At 37.2% G+C, this 15,413-nt stretch overlaps 1 protein-coding gene across 1 annotated transcript in view; it reads right to left on the bottom strand.

Moving 5' to 3' along the window:
* The window catches only part of wdr11 (WD repeat domain 11), a 170,055-nt gene extending 155,027 nt beyond the window's left edge, over positions 1–15,028 (bottom strand). The window contains exons 1-2 of the mRNA XM_058795162.1: positions 14,811–15,028; positions 8,157–8,268 (exon numbers count right to left, since the gene is read on the bottom strand). Of these exons, the coding sequence (XP_058651145.1) occupies positions 8,157–8,268; positions 14,811–14,908 (210 nt within the window). The 5' untranslated portion in view covers positions 14,909–15,028. The remainder of the gene's footprint in view (positions 1–8,156; positions 8,269–14,810) is intronic.
* Between the last annotated feature and the right edge of the window lie 385 nt (positions 15,029–15,413).

Genomic DNA, 15,413 nt, shown 5'->3' with positions numbered 1-15,413 from the left:
ACATGAAGGAAAATGTACAGCTCATTCAGTCAAACTGACAGATTATTTGTAGTGTAAATTTATGATGTTAACCCTTGTCAATTAACCAGCAAAATCCCGTAAGTAGAGGTCGACCATTTGATTGGCCGGCTGATTAATCTGGCCGATTTTTGGCATTTTTAAAATTAATCAGCATCGGCTGATTGTGCTGCAAATTAGACCGATTTCTAGGCAGGCGCATCTGCTGGCAGCTAAGCATGTGAAAGTAGAAACAATTCAGATGAAACGTCTGGGCTGATTTTAATGTGCAAGTTAACTTTCGGCATTAAATGTGTCTGTGGGTCCGACAATAGCCTCCACGATCTCATCGCTCGTGGCCAGTGCAATCTTAAGCAGTTATGAGCAGCAGGCTGTGTAATTATGTGTGAACTCTTTTATTTTTGTTATCACTTAGATTACATGGCCACTTGACTTATAGCAGTGTCTAGTGTCTCCCATACATTGAGTTATTTGTGGCGAGACTGGCGACTCGTCACAATATCAAAACTGACCGCTACAAATCGATTTTCCAAAAGGCTTAAGCTATAATTCGTTGAATAAACTGAGCACGGCACGTTTCAAAATTAAAATGCAGAGCAGGTGCAGGGCTCGAAATTAACTTTTTTACTTTAAAAAGTTAGGAGCACCAGCAAAAATTAATGAGCACCATAACTACAAATTATATATTAACAGATTTCATCTTTACATTCTTAACTTTAATGCAGATTGGTTAATATATTAGCTATCAATCACTCAGCCACTGCTTTCCGCTGTCAGGTGACAGGGATCTAACTACCGCGGTAAATGCAAAGGGCTGAAGAAGAGAGAAAACGAAAAGAAACACTGACAGATGTCTTTTGTAAACCACCTAAATTAATCTGAGTTTGGTTAAACACAGAGAGAGAACTCCTCTTTGGCGAGGGTTAGGATGGTGTATGCCGTGTTAAATTTTACATCAGCAGAACGGCTGGCAGCTAGGGGTGTGAAATATTGACAAAAAAAATGTATCTCGATATTTTCTAGGATTTTATCGATAACGAGAATTAGACAATACTTTGCTTGTGTTATTGTGCTGATCTTGTGTTATTGTGCTGATCTTGTGTTATTGTGCTGATCTTGTGTTATTGTGCTGGTAGTCTTAAGGACTACCGTGGACAGCTGATTTTGATATTCTTCATATTCTTTGTGGTGGTCAGTTCACAGCAGTGATAGAAATTCATCTTTTCCAATAAGTTTAAATTGATTTTTACCTTTTATGGTCATTTTCACAATTAAGCCATTTTTTCTAAAAGTGTGCATCATCATTTGAGTCAAATTCTTACATTTAATCAGTCAATTAGAATAATAAGACATTTGGGCTGTTATCAAGCAAATGAAATCAGTATCAACAAAATTCATCGTTGAATTAGAATTTAGAATTTCTGAAGTGGCATTTAGATGCCACTGCTTAATGCAGGACATGAATGCATTTAACCTACAGTTACACATGTATATATAATGTTTTAATACTGTAAATATAAAATGTTGAATACTGATATTTAAAATTATTTAAAAAAAATTAAAAGATACTTTAAATGTGAAATTACAATCGCCAGTAGGTGGCATCGAGTCACTATTAATAAGTGAGTCACTGCGACAGAACCGAATCATTTAAACGGTTGATTCATTCAGGAACGAAACGAAACACTGTCATGTTGCTCAGAGACGAGAAACAGTGCTGTGGCTTTGTTTGGAATTATTTTTGTTGTCGAAATAGAGCAAAAACCGGAAATATGGTGTCTACAACGTAAGTCTCTTAATATTAACTTGTTTATTGAACTGTTGTATAAAATCAATATCACATTTGTAACCATGCTGATTTTTGGAGGAAAAATATTAACTATATGAAATAATAGAAAGCCCCCATATCTTGAATTTTGTTATGCATTTTAATAGATTGAATTATACAGTGAAAACGCACTGTAAATGCATATGCGCACTAGTCTAACCTACTAGACTTCATCACGTCATGTATGCGTGCACTCTCTGTAGGTGTTTGGTTTGATTTTTGCAATATACTCGATAATGTCAAAGCGCACATCGTTAAAAGTCACCTTTATTTATATAGCGCTTTTACAATACAGATTGTGTCAAAGCACTTAACAGTATCAAATTAGAGGATAGAGTGTCAGTAATGTATAATGATAAGATTAAACACTCAATTTTCAATTTTCAGTTAAAGGCATTTCATTATTGAATTCAGAGATGTCACTGTCTAGCTCAGTTTAGTTTAAATAGTATCTGTGCAATCAAATCGGCGATAATCGCTAGAAATTAAGTGTCCCCAACTGAGCAAGCCAGAGGCTTGCTCATAAAACAACAATTATAATATTATCGCTGCCCCTTACGTGAGCATTCTGACAATTAAAGGCCTTAACCATTGAACCTGATGATCCTGAACATTTTGCCACACACTTGTCCCTGCATTTCTTGTGTTTGGCACACTCTCTGTATTTAACCAAGCTCTCGAGCTTAAAATGTGTAGATTCGGTGGCAAATGCTGTTAGTGTTACCTGCAAACTCCGTCCTACAGGCTTTAAAGTGAATGCAGTGCATAGAGCACAGTGCATTTTCATAGCGGAGTCTTTCAACCATTCTCTGAAAAGTGTACGCCTTCTTTTCGGCTGGTGAGTCAACATTCACCACATGATCGCTATCACCAGCACCATTATTTGTAACTTTAGGTGGTTTACAAAATAAATCTGTCAGTGTTTTCTTTCATTTTCTCTCTTCTTCAGCCCTTTGCATTTCCCGCGGTAGTTAGCTCCCTGTCACCTGACAGCGGAAAGCAGTGACTGAGTGATTGACAGCTAATATTAACCAATCTAAAATCTGCATTAAATTTAAGAACGTAAAGATGAAGTTATGTAACGTTTGATAGAACAGGAGACCGGTCACCGTATCAGCACACAGAAGGCACATGACTGTGAACATTTTTAGAGAAATGAAAACAGGTTGCACTACAACAATTATATGCACTCGCACAAATGCTCCCAAATATATTTTGAGGTCGCACAGATTAAATTATGGGAGCATATGCGACCAAAATGGTCGCAATTTCGAGCCTTGCAGGTGTTTTTATATGAATGCATCTTTGAAAAGAACTGACCGTCTTTAGAAAAGCTTTGTTGTCATTTTCATTTCGTCTTTCCTGTAATGCCTGATAAAGTAGCGTTTGTGAGCGCAGTGCTTATTTGATTACAACTGTTACCTGGGAATCCGCTATATCTCCCGCTCCAACAGCGCCACCTGCTGTCAGAGAATGAATTTGCATTTGCAAGTCTCTAGCAAACATAAACAATAAGCATGCTTCAGAACAGTTTTGAGAAGGTGCTTAAGTTTTGAGCCATGTATAATAACTATGAATTAGGCTACTACAACTACTACTGTACTATCTTGTACTATCTCCAAAGGTCGTGGGCTTGAGAGCACTAATTCCGAGTATGGGTTACCATACTTGGCCACATGTCACGTCACTTTCACTTTTTTTTTTTTTGGCACCTTTTATGAGATGAGGGGGGAATCAGCCAAACATATTGGCCCAAAAAATTTATAATAATAATAAATAAATAAAATCGCAATCATATATCAGCCATCGGCTGCTCTGATTTCTAAATATTGGCACCAGCCAGAGAAAAACCCGTATCGGTCAACCTCTACCCATAAGTGGCACTTTCCACAGACGAGAATCCATGAAAAGCATTATTACACCATTTCTCTAAGGCTGCACAAAATATTAAAACCATTTCACAAAATATTAAAATCATACTAAACCAAATCATACTATAGCATAGTACTATTGTGAATTCACAAAGGCTGCGATCAAATTAAATAAATATATGCGCTGCAGGTTTAATATGCACTTTATTTATAGGTTATGTCCATTTCCGTTCACAGTAAATGCTGCTCCACACAAACAGTTATCATTTACATGTGCGGTCAAACGCCATCTTTACATATACTGTGAGTCTGAGTTGCTTATAATGTACAGCTGGGAACAATGCGCACCAATCTATCAGATTTATAAAGTAAATCATTTATAAACCTACACCAACACAGGAGAATACATCATTATCTTAGTATAAACCTTGCTCTTAGTTTGCAGGCTTTGATGTCCACATGTTCTTGTTCGAAACATCACAGTGGCTGTAGTAGCATTTCTATCATAAAAAAGTGGCCAAATATTACAGATTAAGTGGACATTTGAATTAAATGTTTAGTCAATTGATTAGTCAATCGTTTAGTCAATCTGTTTTAGCTGATCGTCAGGCCATTTGCATCCTCTGCAGGGATTTGATATAATACATAACGTACATAAGTTACGATTGTTGCATTACATTACGTATTTTAACTGTTTTGTTAAATAAAACCATATTACCGTATTGTCCCGAATATAAGACGACCCTGATTATAAGACGACCCCCCTTTTTCCAGATGTACCTGTTGGAAAAAGGCTTTTTGAAAACCAAATCTTGTTTTTTTTTGTTTTTTTCTCTCTCTGTAAAACACATTTATTCTTAAATTATTTTCATATTACATATTTTTCCAATTCTAATTTTTGTTTTGAAAGTATGGTAAATACTGGTAAAATGTACCAACAATGACATTGGAAAATGTTGATATACCATTGAAATAACAGGTAGCCCATCTGAATTATATAACAATTAGGCTATCCAACTCATAGTAGCCTAACAAAATGTTATTATCAGTAGACGTGAAATCTATTGTAGTCTTCAAATCTGGGTACTGTCTTATGTTTTAAAATCACTTACAGAGGAAGTTTGGTCCCATCAGGCTAACATGACAGTCACGATCATGCTGCTGTAAGCTTTTCTTTTTCATTTGTTTTCACTTGCGATCTTTACAACACACATTACATTACATATTTCATGGCACACTTGTTTTATGCGTTTTTGGCGCCACCTATTGTTGTGGGTGTATTATTGACATGTCAAAGTCTAGACCCTGAATATAAGACGACCGCGTTTTTTCAGATGTATTTCCAAGGAAAAAACATCGTCTTATATTCGGGTCAATACGGTACTTACTTTTTATATTTTATTTGAACCAATTATTGCCTCTTTGCTATTATTTATGTATTTTAAGTCATTTTAAAGTCTATTGTTCGCTTAGGTTATTTGTTCGCTTATTTTTATCACCAAAAACAATCCAATTACTTGATTAATCATCAGAATAATCGACTGATTACTCAATATTACCAAAATAATTGTTAGTGACAGCACTAAAATCAACTAGATGACACTTGCAATGCTTTATGGCAGTGGTTCTCAATCTGGGGTACACATATACCTGGGGTAGTAGGAAGTGACGGAGGGGATGTGCACTCCATTATGGAATAAAAGAGAGGAAAAAATATTTAAAGTGCCCCTATTATGGATTTTTGAAAATTACCTTTCATGCAGTGTGTAACATCAATGAAATTAAAACATCCTGCAACGTTTTAAATCCGAAAGTGCACTGTGTTTAAAGTTATTGTCTCTCAAAAGAAAGAGTCGACTCTGAATCATTGAAACAAATCATTTTTAAAACGAATCCCAAGCCGTTTCATGTTGACGTCAACATGAAACATTAGCATATTGCCCGCCCACTTGTTGGTCTTTTCACGTTGGTCTGAATGAAAATGCAAATTCATTCTTTGCCACAAGGTGCTGCTTTTGGAGTGGTAAAATAGCGGTTTCCCCAGTAACGCTGTACACAAAGTAGCACTGCGCTCACAAACGCGGCTTTATCAGGCATGATGGAATGAAAATGAGACCAATCGGACCAATCACCGCAGATTAGCGTCATGCAAAGGAGGGGTTTGGAAAAATGTATCATTAAACAAATCATTTGGGAGTTGTTGAGCAAATAAGGTAAAAATAAATGCATATTATAAGACAATGAAAGTGTTTTTTGACCTTGCATGCATGTCAACTTGTTGTTGGGGACCAAAATATGACCCTTTCATTACCCATAATAGGGGCACTTTAAGGTAAGGTGGCAAATAGGTAGGCTTAAAAGTGTAGAAGGAGAGAAGGGTTGCATTGTATGCAACATGTATGAAGGACGTTAAATGCCTGGGGGGGTACGCGACTGTAAAAAGTTTGAGAACCACTGCTTTATGGGAATAGTGAGCCCTGTTTGCCATGATATTTGTTACTATAACATGAACTTCTCTACGGTGGCCGAGAAGTGCAAAACAAATCACAATTATGAAAACAAAATAACAAATTACAAACGCAAATGCAAATCTAAAATACAAAATAACAATTCAGAAAACACAATGACAAATCCAAAAACAGAATAAACTGTGTTACTTTAAGACCATCTCCGAACTTTCTACCACTACTCTGCTGTTCTTCCTGTATACCTTGATTGACAGATGTCTCGTCCAGTCATCGGTGAGTAATCTATTCTCCCACCAATGGCGCTGTCTCAAACTATACCTACCTCTTCCGGTTTGTCTGATTTGTCGTTGTGTTTTCTGACTTGTTATTTTGTTTTCGGATTTGTCAGTGTTTTCTTACTTGTTTTAATCTTTTCGGAATTGTTGTTGTGTTTTCTGATTTGTTATTTAGTTTTTTAGATTTGCATTTGCGTTTGTAATTTGTTATTTTGTTTTCAGAATTGTGATTTGTTTTGCACTTCTTGGCCACCATACTTCTCTGATGGTAAATGTTCCTTTGGTATTACAGCAAATTAACCAAGGAAAGCATAAGTCTACTATTCAACTTTCTGTTTTGGTCAAATGAACAATGCTGTGAGTAGGGATGCAACGATTATAGATTTTGTTGGTACGATTATAGTCTGAGGAATAATCACGGTTACACGATTATTACGATTATTATGCATGTATTCATTTCACAACATAAAATCACATAAACACTCTTTAGATATTAAAGTGTTATTGATTGCTGCCTTTTGAAACAGAAATAACACAGTAAACAATAATACAGCACAAAAAAAAGAACATCTCTCCTATTGGAATTAAAAAAAGTGACCTCTGCTCTGTAAACATCCATGTCAGTATTTCCCTTTTGAAAATAACGAATGGAAATAGATCACAAATGTATTTGGTGTTTTCATTTTGTATATTCTTTCTACATTTCTTTTGGACCTGAGGTACAGAACTTGGAAAGATGGTGAAAAATAAATTGACTTATGAATAATACTATAACAGGGATGACTAATATTAACTTTATCCCACAGAGGGCACTGTTACTAATTAGGGGAATAAACTAAACTATTATTGTAATCAACTGTCATCCATACTTATTCATTTTAATAATATTTATTCATCTGATTTTACATTTGGCCTGAGAAAATGTCTATTATTTTGGTTTGTGAGATCGAGATCGAGCTGCCCACACAAACATTTAGGAGGACAGAAACGTGTTGTCAACGCTGCCCAGCGACTTTCATTAATAAAATAGCTTATAGAGACTGGATCGCTTCATTATATTAATCAGCAAAGAGGGGGTAAAATGACTGTTTAAATAACTAAACTCAAATCTTCATTGTTTAAATTGACGCGCAGATGCAGGTAGGCTAATTCACACACTCTCTCACCGCACTATTTCATCTCTGAAGCGGCAGAATGTTAGAGCTACCGAACTTCGCGTCAGGTGGTCCTTACCTTCACGTCGTGCATTAAAATCGTTTATTGCACAGGAGAACAGGTTGGCTAGCTGTGCATTATCCCTTATGTATTCGCTCTTTAGCAAATTTTACGGCACTATTTAAATGACGCCCTGGTCATTCTTGGTGTACGCAAAATGGTCCCACACTATCGACTTCAGTCATTTCTCTGGTGGAAATAAAGGATCGCTGTTTGGTTCCTCTGTCATAGTTAATCTAGTAGCCTCCGTGTCTCTGATAAGCACGGCATTTTAAGATGGTGCACCGCTAGTGTAACTTTGTTTTCATTTTGCTCGTTTCAACAGTTCCATTCCGTGCAACAGAAACACTCGGTGTAGCGGAGCCTTTACGATTAATTAACCGTGACGTTTTAAAGCGTGGTTAATCTTAAAACCGGTTAATCGCTGCATCCCTAGCTGTGAGACTGTGAGACAGTGTGTGAACAAACATTTAAAACCCACCTTGACCACACTGGCTTTGTGTCTCTCCAGGACCTGAATGGTCTGAGCCGTTTTTGGATCAATGATGAGGATACTAGAGTGACAGCCTTGAGCAATCAGTCCCTGCCATCCCCTAAGCAGAAAGAGAGGAAACAGATTAGGAAAAGGAAAACAGTATCAGAAAGAACCTAACAAGTTGAGAAATTACAATGTATAAACACATTTATAAAACATTTCATAAAATAAAGGCCTATTACTTTCTTTCTTTCTCTCTCTCTCTCTCTCTTTCCACATTACAGTTACGAATGAGTTACGAATGCTTAAAAACCACAACACAAATAACTTAAAGGTAGGCCTGGGAAATTTTAATCGCCCACCATCAAAAATCGTCATATCGCACACCCCTAACCCAACTACATCTTTTTTTTCTAAACAGTATAATAGGGTAATTCCATGTCAAATCAACCAAATTTCAACAAGTACAGCAATGAAAGCAATGAGTAAATTTCACTTGACAAATTTCACCTGAGATTCAGAGCCAAATTACAGGGAGGTAAAAATGACTTCATAAAGATGGCAGCATCATTGTTATTTTCACTCAGAGATTTGTAAGTTGTATTTTCATACATAGATTGGTAAGTTTATTAAAATGTTGAATTTAGTTATCTTTCTTGTATTATATGCCAATGTTGACTGTTCAAAAATGGAAAATGCAAACTTTGGAGAGAGAAAAAAAAAAGATTCCATGTAGGGGTGTTTGATATGACGATTTCTGATTGTGGACGATAAAAATCTCTCCATAATCTGCTTTTGAAGAAATATCATAGTATCGTGCTACAGCGCACATTCTATCAATTACAGTTCTGGCGCCTCCGTCTCTATATACAGGTGCATCTCAATAAATTATAATGTCGTGGAAAAGTTCATTTATTTCAGTAATTCAACTCAAATTGTGAAACTTGTGTATTAAATAAATTCAATGCATAGTAGTCAATGCTGAAGTAGTTTAAGTCTTTGGTTCTTTTAATTGTGATGATTTTGGCTCACATTTAACAAAAACCCACCAATTCACTCTCTCAACAAATTAGAATACTTCATAAGACCAATAAAAAAAACATTTTTAGTGAATTGTTGGCCTTCTGGAAAGTATGTTCATTTACTGTATATGTACTCAATACTTGGTAGGGGCTACTTTTGCTTTAATTACTGCCTCAATTCGGCGTGGCATGGAGGTGATCAGTTTGTGGCACTGCTGAGGTGGTATGGAAGCCCAGGTTTCTTTGACAGTGGCCTTCAGCTCATCTGCATTTTTTGGTCTCTTGTTTCTCATTTTGCTCTTAACAATACTCTATGGGGTTCAGGTCTGGCGAGTTTTCTGGCCAGTCAAGCACATGGTCATTTAACCAACTTTTGGTGTTTTTGGCAGTATGGGCAGGTGCCAAATCCTGCTGGAAAATGAAATCAGCATCTTTAAAAAGCTGGTCAGCAGAAGGAAGCATGAAGTGCTTCAAAATTTCTTGGTAAACGGGTGCAGTGACATTGGTTTTCAAAAAACACAATGGACCAACACCAGCAGATGACATTGCACCCCAAATCATCACAGACTGTGGAAACTTAATACTGGACTTCAAGCAACTTGGGCTATGAGCTTCTCCACCCTTCCTCCAGACTCTAGGACCTTGGTTTCCAAATGAAATACAAAACTTGCTCTCATCTGAAAAGAGGACTTTGGACCACTGGGCAACAGTCCAGTTCTTCTTCTCCTTAGCCCAGGTAAGACGCCTCTGACGTTGTCTGTGGTTCAGGAGTGGCTTAACAAGAGGAATACGACAACTGTAGCCAAATTCCTTGACACGTCTATGTGTGGTGGCTCTTGATGCCTTGACCCCATCCTCAGTCCATTCCTTGTGAAGTTCACCCAAATTCTTGAATCGATTTTGCTTGACAATCCTCATAAGGCTGCGGTTCTCTCAGTTGGTTGTGCATCTTTTTCTTCCACACGTTTTCCTTCCACTCAACTTTCTGTTAACATGCTTGGATACAGCACTCTGTGAACAACCAGCTTCTTTGGCAATGAATGTTTGTGGCTTACCCTCCTTGTGAAGGGTGTCAATGATTGTCTTCTGGACAACTGTCAGATCAGCAGTCTTCCCCATGATTGTGTAGCCTAGTGAACCAAACTGAGAGACCATTTTGAAGGCTCAGGAAACCTTTGCAGGTGTTTTGAGTAGATTAGCTGATTGGCATGTCACCATATTCTAATTTGTTGAGATAGCGAATTGGTGGGTTTTTGTTAAATGGGAGCCAAAATCATCACAATTAAAAGAACCAAAGACTTAAAATACTTCAGTCTGTGTGCACAATTTATTTAATACATGAGTTTCACAATGTGTGTTGAATTACTGAAATAAATGAACTTTTCCATGACATTCTAATTTATTGAGATGCACCTGTACTGTACAACACGGCATACAGCGGTAGAGTTACTCTGACAGGACACTGCACTTATTCGCGATCGCAAAATTACATTATTTGCATATAAGCCTTGCCGTTCCGCTGGTCTGACGTGCGCTTTTTCTGAGTGCATTCACCAGAAGCTCGCGTGCTAAAAAGCCTGTCTAACAGCGCCTGATTACTGAACTAAGTTATCTTTTGCGCTAATACTGTCAAACCACACAAGGTTTACATATAGACTCAGTTGGTTATGTCTAAAATGAAAGTAAACAGATGAGAGAGAAACGGATGCGTGCCTGCATATTAGATGCATGCAGGTCTTAAAGGGACAGTATTAAACATGCAGCCGACTGTCATTAAAGGAATAGTTCAACCTAAAATTTTATTTCTGTCATTATTTACTCACTCACATGTTGTCCCAAACCTGTATTAATTTCTTACTTGTGCTGAACACAAAAGAAGATATTTTGAAGAATGTGGGTAACGTACTCGGTTCCCATCGTAACCTCGGTTCCCTGAGAAACAGGGACGAGTACTGCGTCTTAAAAAAAACTGTTTGTGCAGTGCTTTAAAGACAAACCAATGGCTCGGCAGATGTGCTGCACGAGCCTATGGCTGCGATGCCCACCAAAGCCCGCCAGAATGGGCAGGGCATCTGGCTATATATGCAGCTGCATCGCCATAGGATCCTCAGGTTTACATCGACTGAAGCGACAAATGAGTCGTACAGCACCATAGCATGGCAAGGAACGCAGTACTCGTTCCCGTATCTCAGGGAACCGAGGTTACGATAGTAACCGAGTACGTTCCCTTTCGATACTTCACTCATACTGCGTCTTACTAGACGCATATGGGGAACCAGTACAACCACGCTGTGCTATGGTAGGGGAATGACTGAATAACTAACTTGCCATGGGCACCGAAGGGCCCAGTGGACAAGTAGTACAAGGAAGGAAGCGGGAGGGCGGGAGGCGGGAGGGCGGGAGGCGCGAGGCGGAGTCGCTCTCTGAAAAGAAAGCTATCCGTGAGCGCAGAGAGGCGAGACTCATATCCTCGCAATGAGGACATTCTGTCTCGGTGAGTGCAGTTTCAGCATGCCCAAGCATGAAACACACTCGCTGTGACCGTCAGCGGCGTGCAGGGCGACAGAAATGGTGCGTGCAGTGTGCAGATTTTGCAACAATGCCGAGAAATTTGCACTTCGAAATTTGCTCTTTCGAGCGTTTGCCGGATGGCGGCAGGGGACCGTGAGACCGTGGCTGCTATAGGCACTGAAGCGGCTAGAGAGCGGCAAGTCAGCGGGGAGATCAGCCGAGCCAGAGTGTCTTGATCCGCTGCAGAGGTTGGTCAACGGCGAGAAGGGCTCCAAGTCTCGTAGATCAGTGAAGAGATGTCGTCTCTGAAGGAGAAGAAATCTGAGGATCCTATGGCGATGCGGCTGCTTATATAGCCAGATGCCCCGCCCATTCTGGCGGGCATCGCCACCATAGGCTCGTGCAGCACCGCTGCCGAGCAATTGGTTCATCTTTAAAGCACTGCACGAACCAAAGGCCGTGCAGTAACACTGCGTTATTAAAAAAGACTTCAGTTATCGGAGAAAAAGGAGTTTTCCCATATGCGTCTAGTAAGATGCAGTACGAGTGAAGTATCGAAAGGGAACCAAACAGTGGCTGGTCCACATTAAATTTGATAGCAGGAAAAAAAAAACCTATGTAAGTCACTGTGGACCTACTGTTTTCCACGTTCTTCAAAATAGCATTTATGTTCAGAAGAAGAAAGAAACTCACTCAGGTTTAAAACTTTTGAGTAAATGATGGTATAAAAATAAAACACTATGACAGAATTGACAGACAGATGACAGATTTTTTATTTTTGGGTGAACTATTCCTTTAACGTTAATAAAACAAAAGAACGCAAAGAGAAAAATCACTCACTACGTTTGACTGAAAAACTTGAATACAGTTGCTTTAGGAATCAGTCTATATAGTGTTTAATTTTTATATTAGTTTATTCACGCTAAATAAAACTATTGTACCTGAAAATAAAGCACTGTTTGTTTTATTTGTATTTTATGTGTATTTGTAATGTGTATCTTTGTTCTTATTTTTTAATAAGAAATAAAATAATGACAAAGATTTTTATCTTCACCCACTTTGGCCTAAATATCTGCCATTCTTTTTTTTCTTGCCTTGAAAGTCTTTATAATAGGTAAATTAGTTTGGCTGTAATGCTCAGACAACTTGCAAAATAGTAAAACCAACATGACAAAGAATCGTGATAAAATCGTGAATCGTGATATTTAAAAAAAAAAAAAATCGTGATATATTTTTTCCATATCGCCCACCCCTAATTCCATGTCTGTACCTCAAGAAGTTTTAAAGATATCTCAATGCCCTTTTACATTTTGGATTTTAACAAACTTTTCTTTTGGTATCTTCATTTTTAAGGCTCTATATGGTTCATTTCCAGAGATAAAGGGCTCTCAACATGGCTCCAGGAGTAAATTTTTAAATTGTACACAAATTCAACAAATTGGACATTGAGTTGCATTGGGCTCACCATTTCTCTGAAACTGAAACAAATTGGACCTTGAAAATGAAGATTACAAAAGAAAAGTTTATTAACTCATTCCCCGTCAAACACAGAATTTTCCAGGTTCCTGTGTTTTCACTGTTATACACTTGGCGCTATTATGCACCTCCTGGATAAGTCCAGAATCTCCCAATCAAAAACACAGCCTATGCAAGGAAGGCGCTGAAATGAGCGATCTCATATGTAAGCAGATGCATATAAAAAATAATGCAATCAACAACAATAAACAGCATATAAATAAAAACTGCCTAATGTTACCGAGTCAAATGTCAATCTAGGGAGTGGTAAAGGACTGTGCAAGCTTTGTGGGTTCTGATGGAAGCGATCTACTGCATATTTGCTTTGATCATCTTAATGAATGTGATCCATATGTAAAATTTTATAAAAATACGATTTTCTCAGCTTTTTGCTCAAAATGTTGCTTTTTTTATGAAACTCACCTATGTAAAAGTGTTGATAAAAAAAATGCTTGTAGCTAGAATTTTTTTTTTGTTTTTTTTTAAAGGTTTTGTTCTTTATTTTGATGTGTTGCATGTCCAGTTATTCATACAACAAAATATTCTGTGGGCCATAACATTTAGAAAAAAAAATTATCAAAAACGCTGGCTGGGAAAGAGTTAAGAATCAGAATTTAAAATGATATTGGCATATCTTTAATATTTCTTGAGTTACAGACACACAAACTTTGGAAAAAGAATATTTATGGCACACAGACAGATCTGTTCTATGCAGTTGTTTCGATACAGGGAAACCAGATACATTTCTAGTTTCAACATTCTTCAAACATTTCTCTTTATAACTAAAAAACAATCAGCTAATTCCAAAGTGACCCATACTTGGTTTCTGACCACTGAAAATGTGTACAATTTAACAATTTACTCCTGGAGCAATATTGAGATTGTAATACCGTTGGAATGTGACCAAATAGAGCCTTAAAAATTAATATGCCAAAAGAAAAGTTTGTTAAAACCCAAAATCTAAAAAGGCATTATGATATCTGTTTACCTGAGCTACAGGCTCAGAAAAAAAACCATTGGCATATAAAGCAACAACAACAACAAAAAAAAGTCAACAGATTTTACTAACAGACCTACCGATTTCTGTGTGAAAATAACACAAAGATGCTGCCATCTTTCTAAAGTAATTTTTACCCCCCTGTAATCTGGCTTTACAAGATACATAAATATAAATAAATAATATATACACACACACACACACATATACATATATATATTAATCAAATTTGAGCCGGGGACCTTTGGTTGTGTTGACACAGGATACACTATTTGTTAAACAAGAATGTACGTTACATACATTTTAATGGTAACGACACACGAGTGTTGTCATGTAATGCGCGTAATCCTAATATTAACGACAATTTTTATTATTGCCATTGATTTTATTGTTGTCGTTGTGATGAATGTGAATACACTGAATACTCGATATATATAATACAACATCACGCAATCAAAAGAAGATTAACGTGACAGCTCTATTGCTCAATTTCGATTTCTCTATTTAATAATTAAAATTTACCACATGCCTACGCAAGCAACGCGTTGTTGTAAACTGCAAACTCTGTGGGTTTGTTGACAGTCAATAATGTCTGCAGAAGCTAAAGCTACTCACCAGTCTACTGCGGTCTTGTTCTGTAAATTAACAGTTCCGGTCAATGTTCGTGCAGCCAGTTTAATATTGACCGTGTATGGAATCATGGTTGAAGCCATGTCAAAACTACATGAAAAAGTGGAACGTTTTGGTTCGTTAAATGTAATGAATTGTCGAGCTGTGTTGTTAGGAAGTGTTTGCGGTGCGTTTCGTTACTGTTCCGTCCAGAAAATGTTCCGTCAAATCTATAGTACCCCCGGGTTACAATGCAGTAATTGTCATGTACCCCATTGTATATTTGTCTTACTATACTGAATACAAAAATAAACTCACTGTTTAAAAAAAAAAAAACGTTTATTTTTATTATTATCACACTTTAATATATTTTTTGTTTTAATACGTTTTGTGTAATATCACTTTAGTTAGCAAGTCGGTCCTTATTAATGTAAAACTGTAAGATTGATGTAGTTTATTTGTCTTAACTTTCTTTAACTGTTCACTTGTTATTGCCTTGTTAATCCGCTGAATGTGTGTGACTGATGTTATAGAAAATGACAGGGGAAAAAAATTTAAAAAACGTGAGCAGGCAACTTATAAATTCTGAGATAGCTTTCTAAAAATATC

Source organism: Onychostoma macrolepis, chromosome 13 (assembly GCF_012432095.1).
Source record: "Onychostoma macrolepis isolate SWU-2019 chromosome 13, ASM1243209v1, whole genome shotgun sequence".
Lineage (NCBI taxonomy): Eukaryota > Metazoa > Chordata > Actinopteri > Cypriniformes > Cyprinidae > Onychostoma > Onychostoma macrolepis.
Note: the sequence above shows the minus strand (reverse complement) of the source record. Positions and strands in the feature narration are given on the sequence as shown.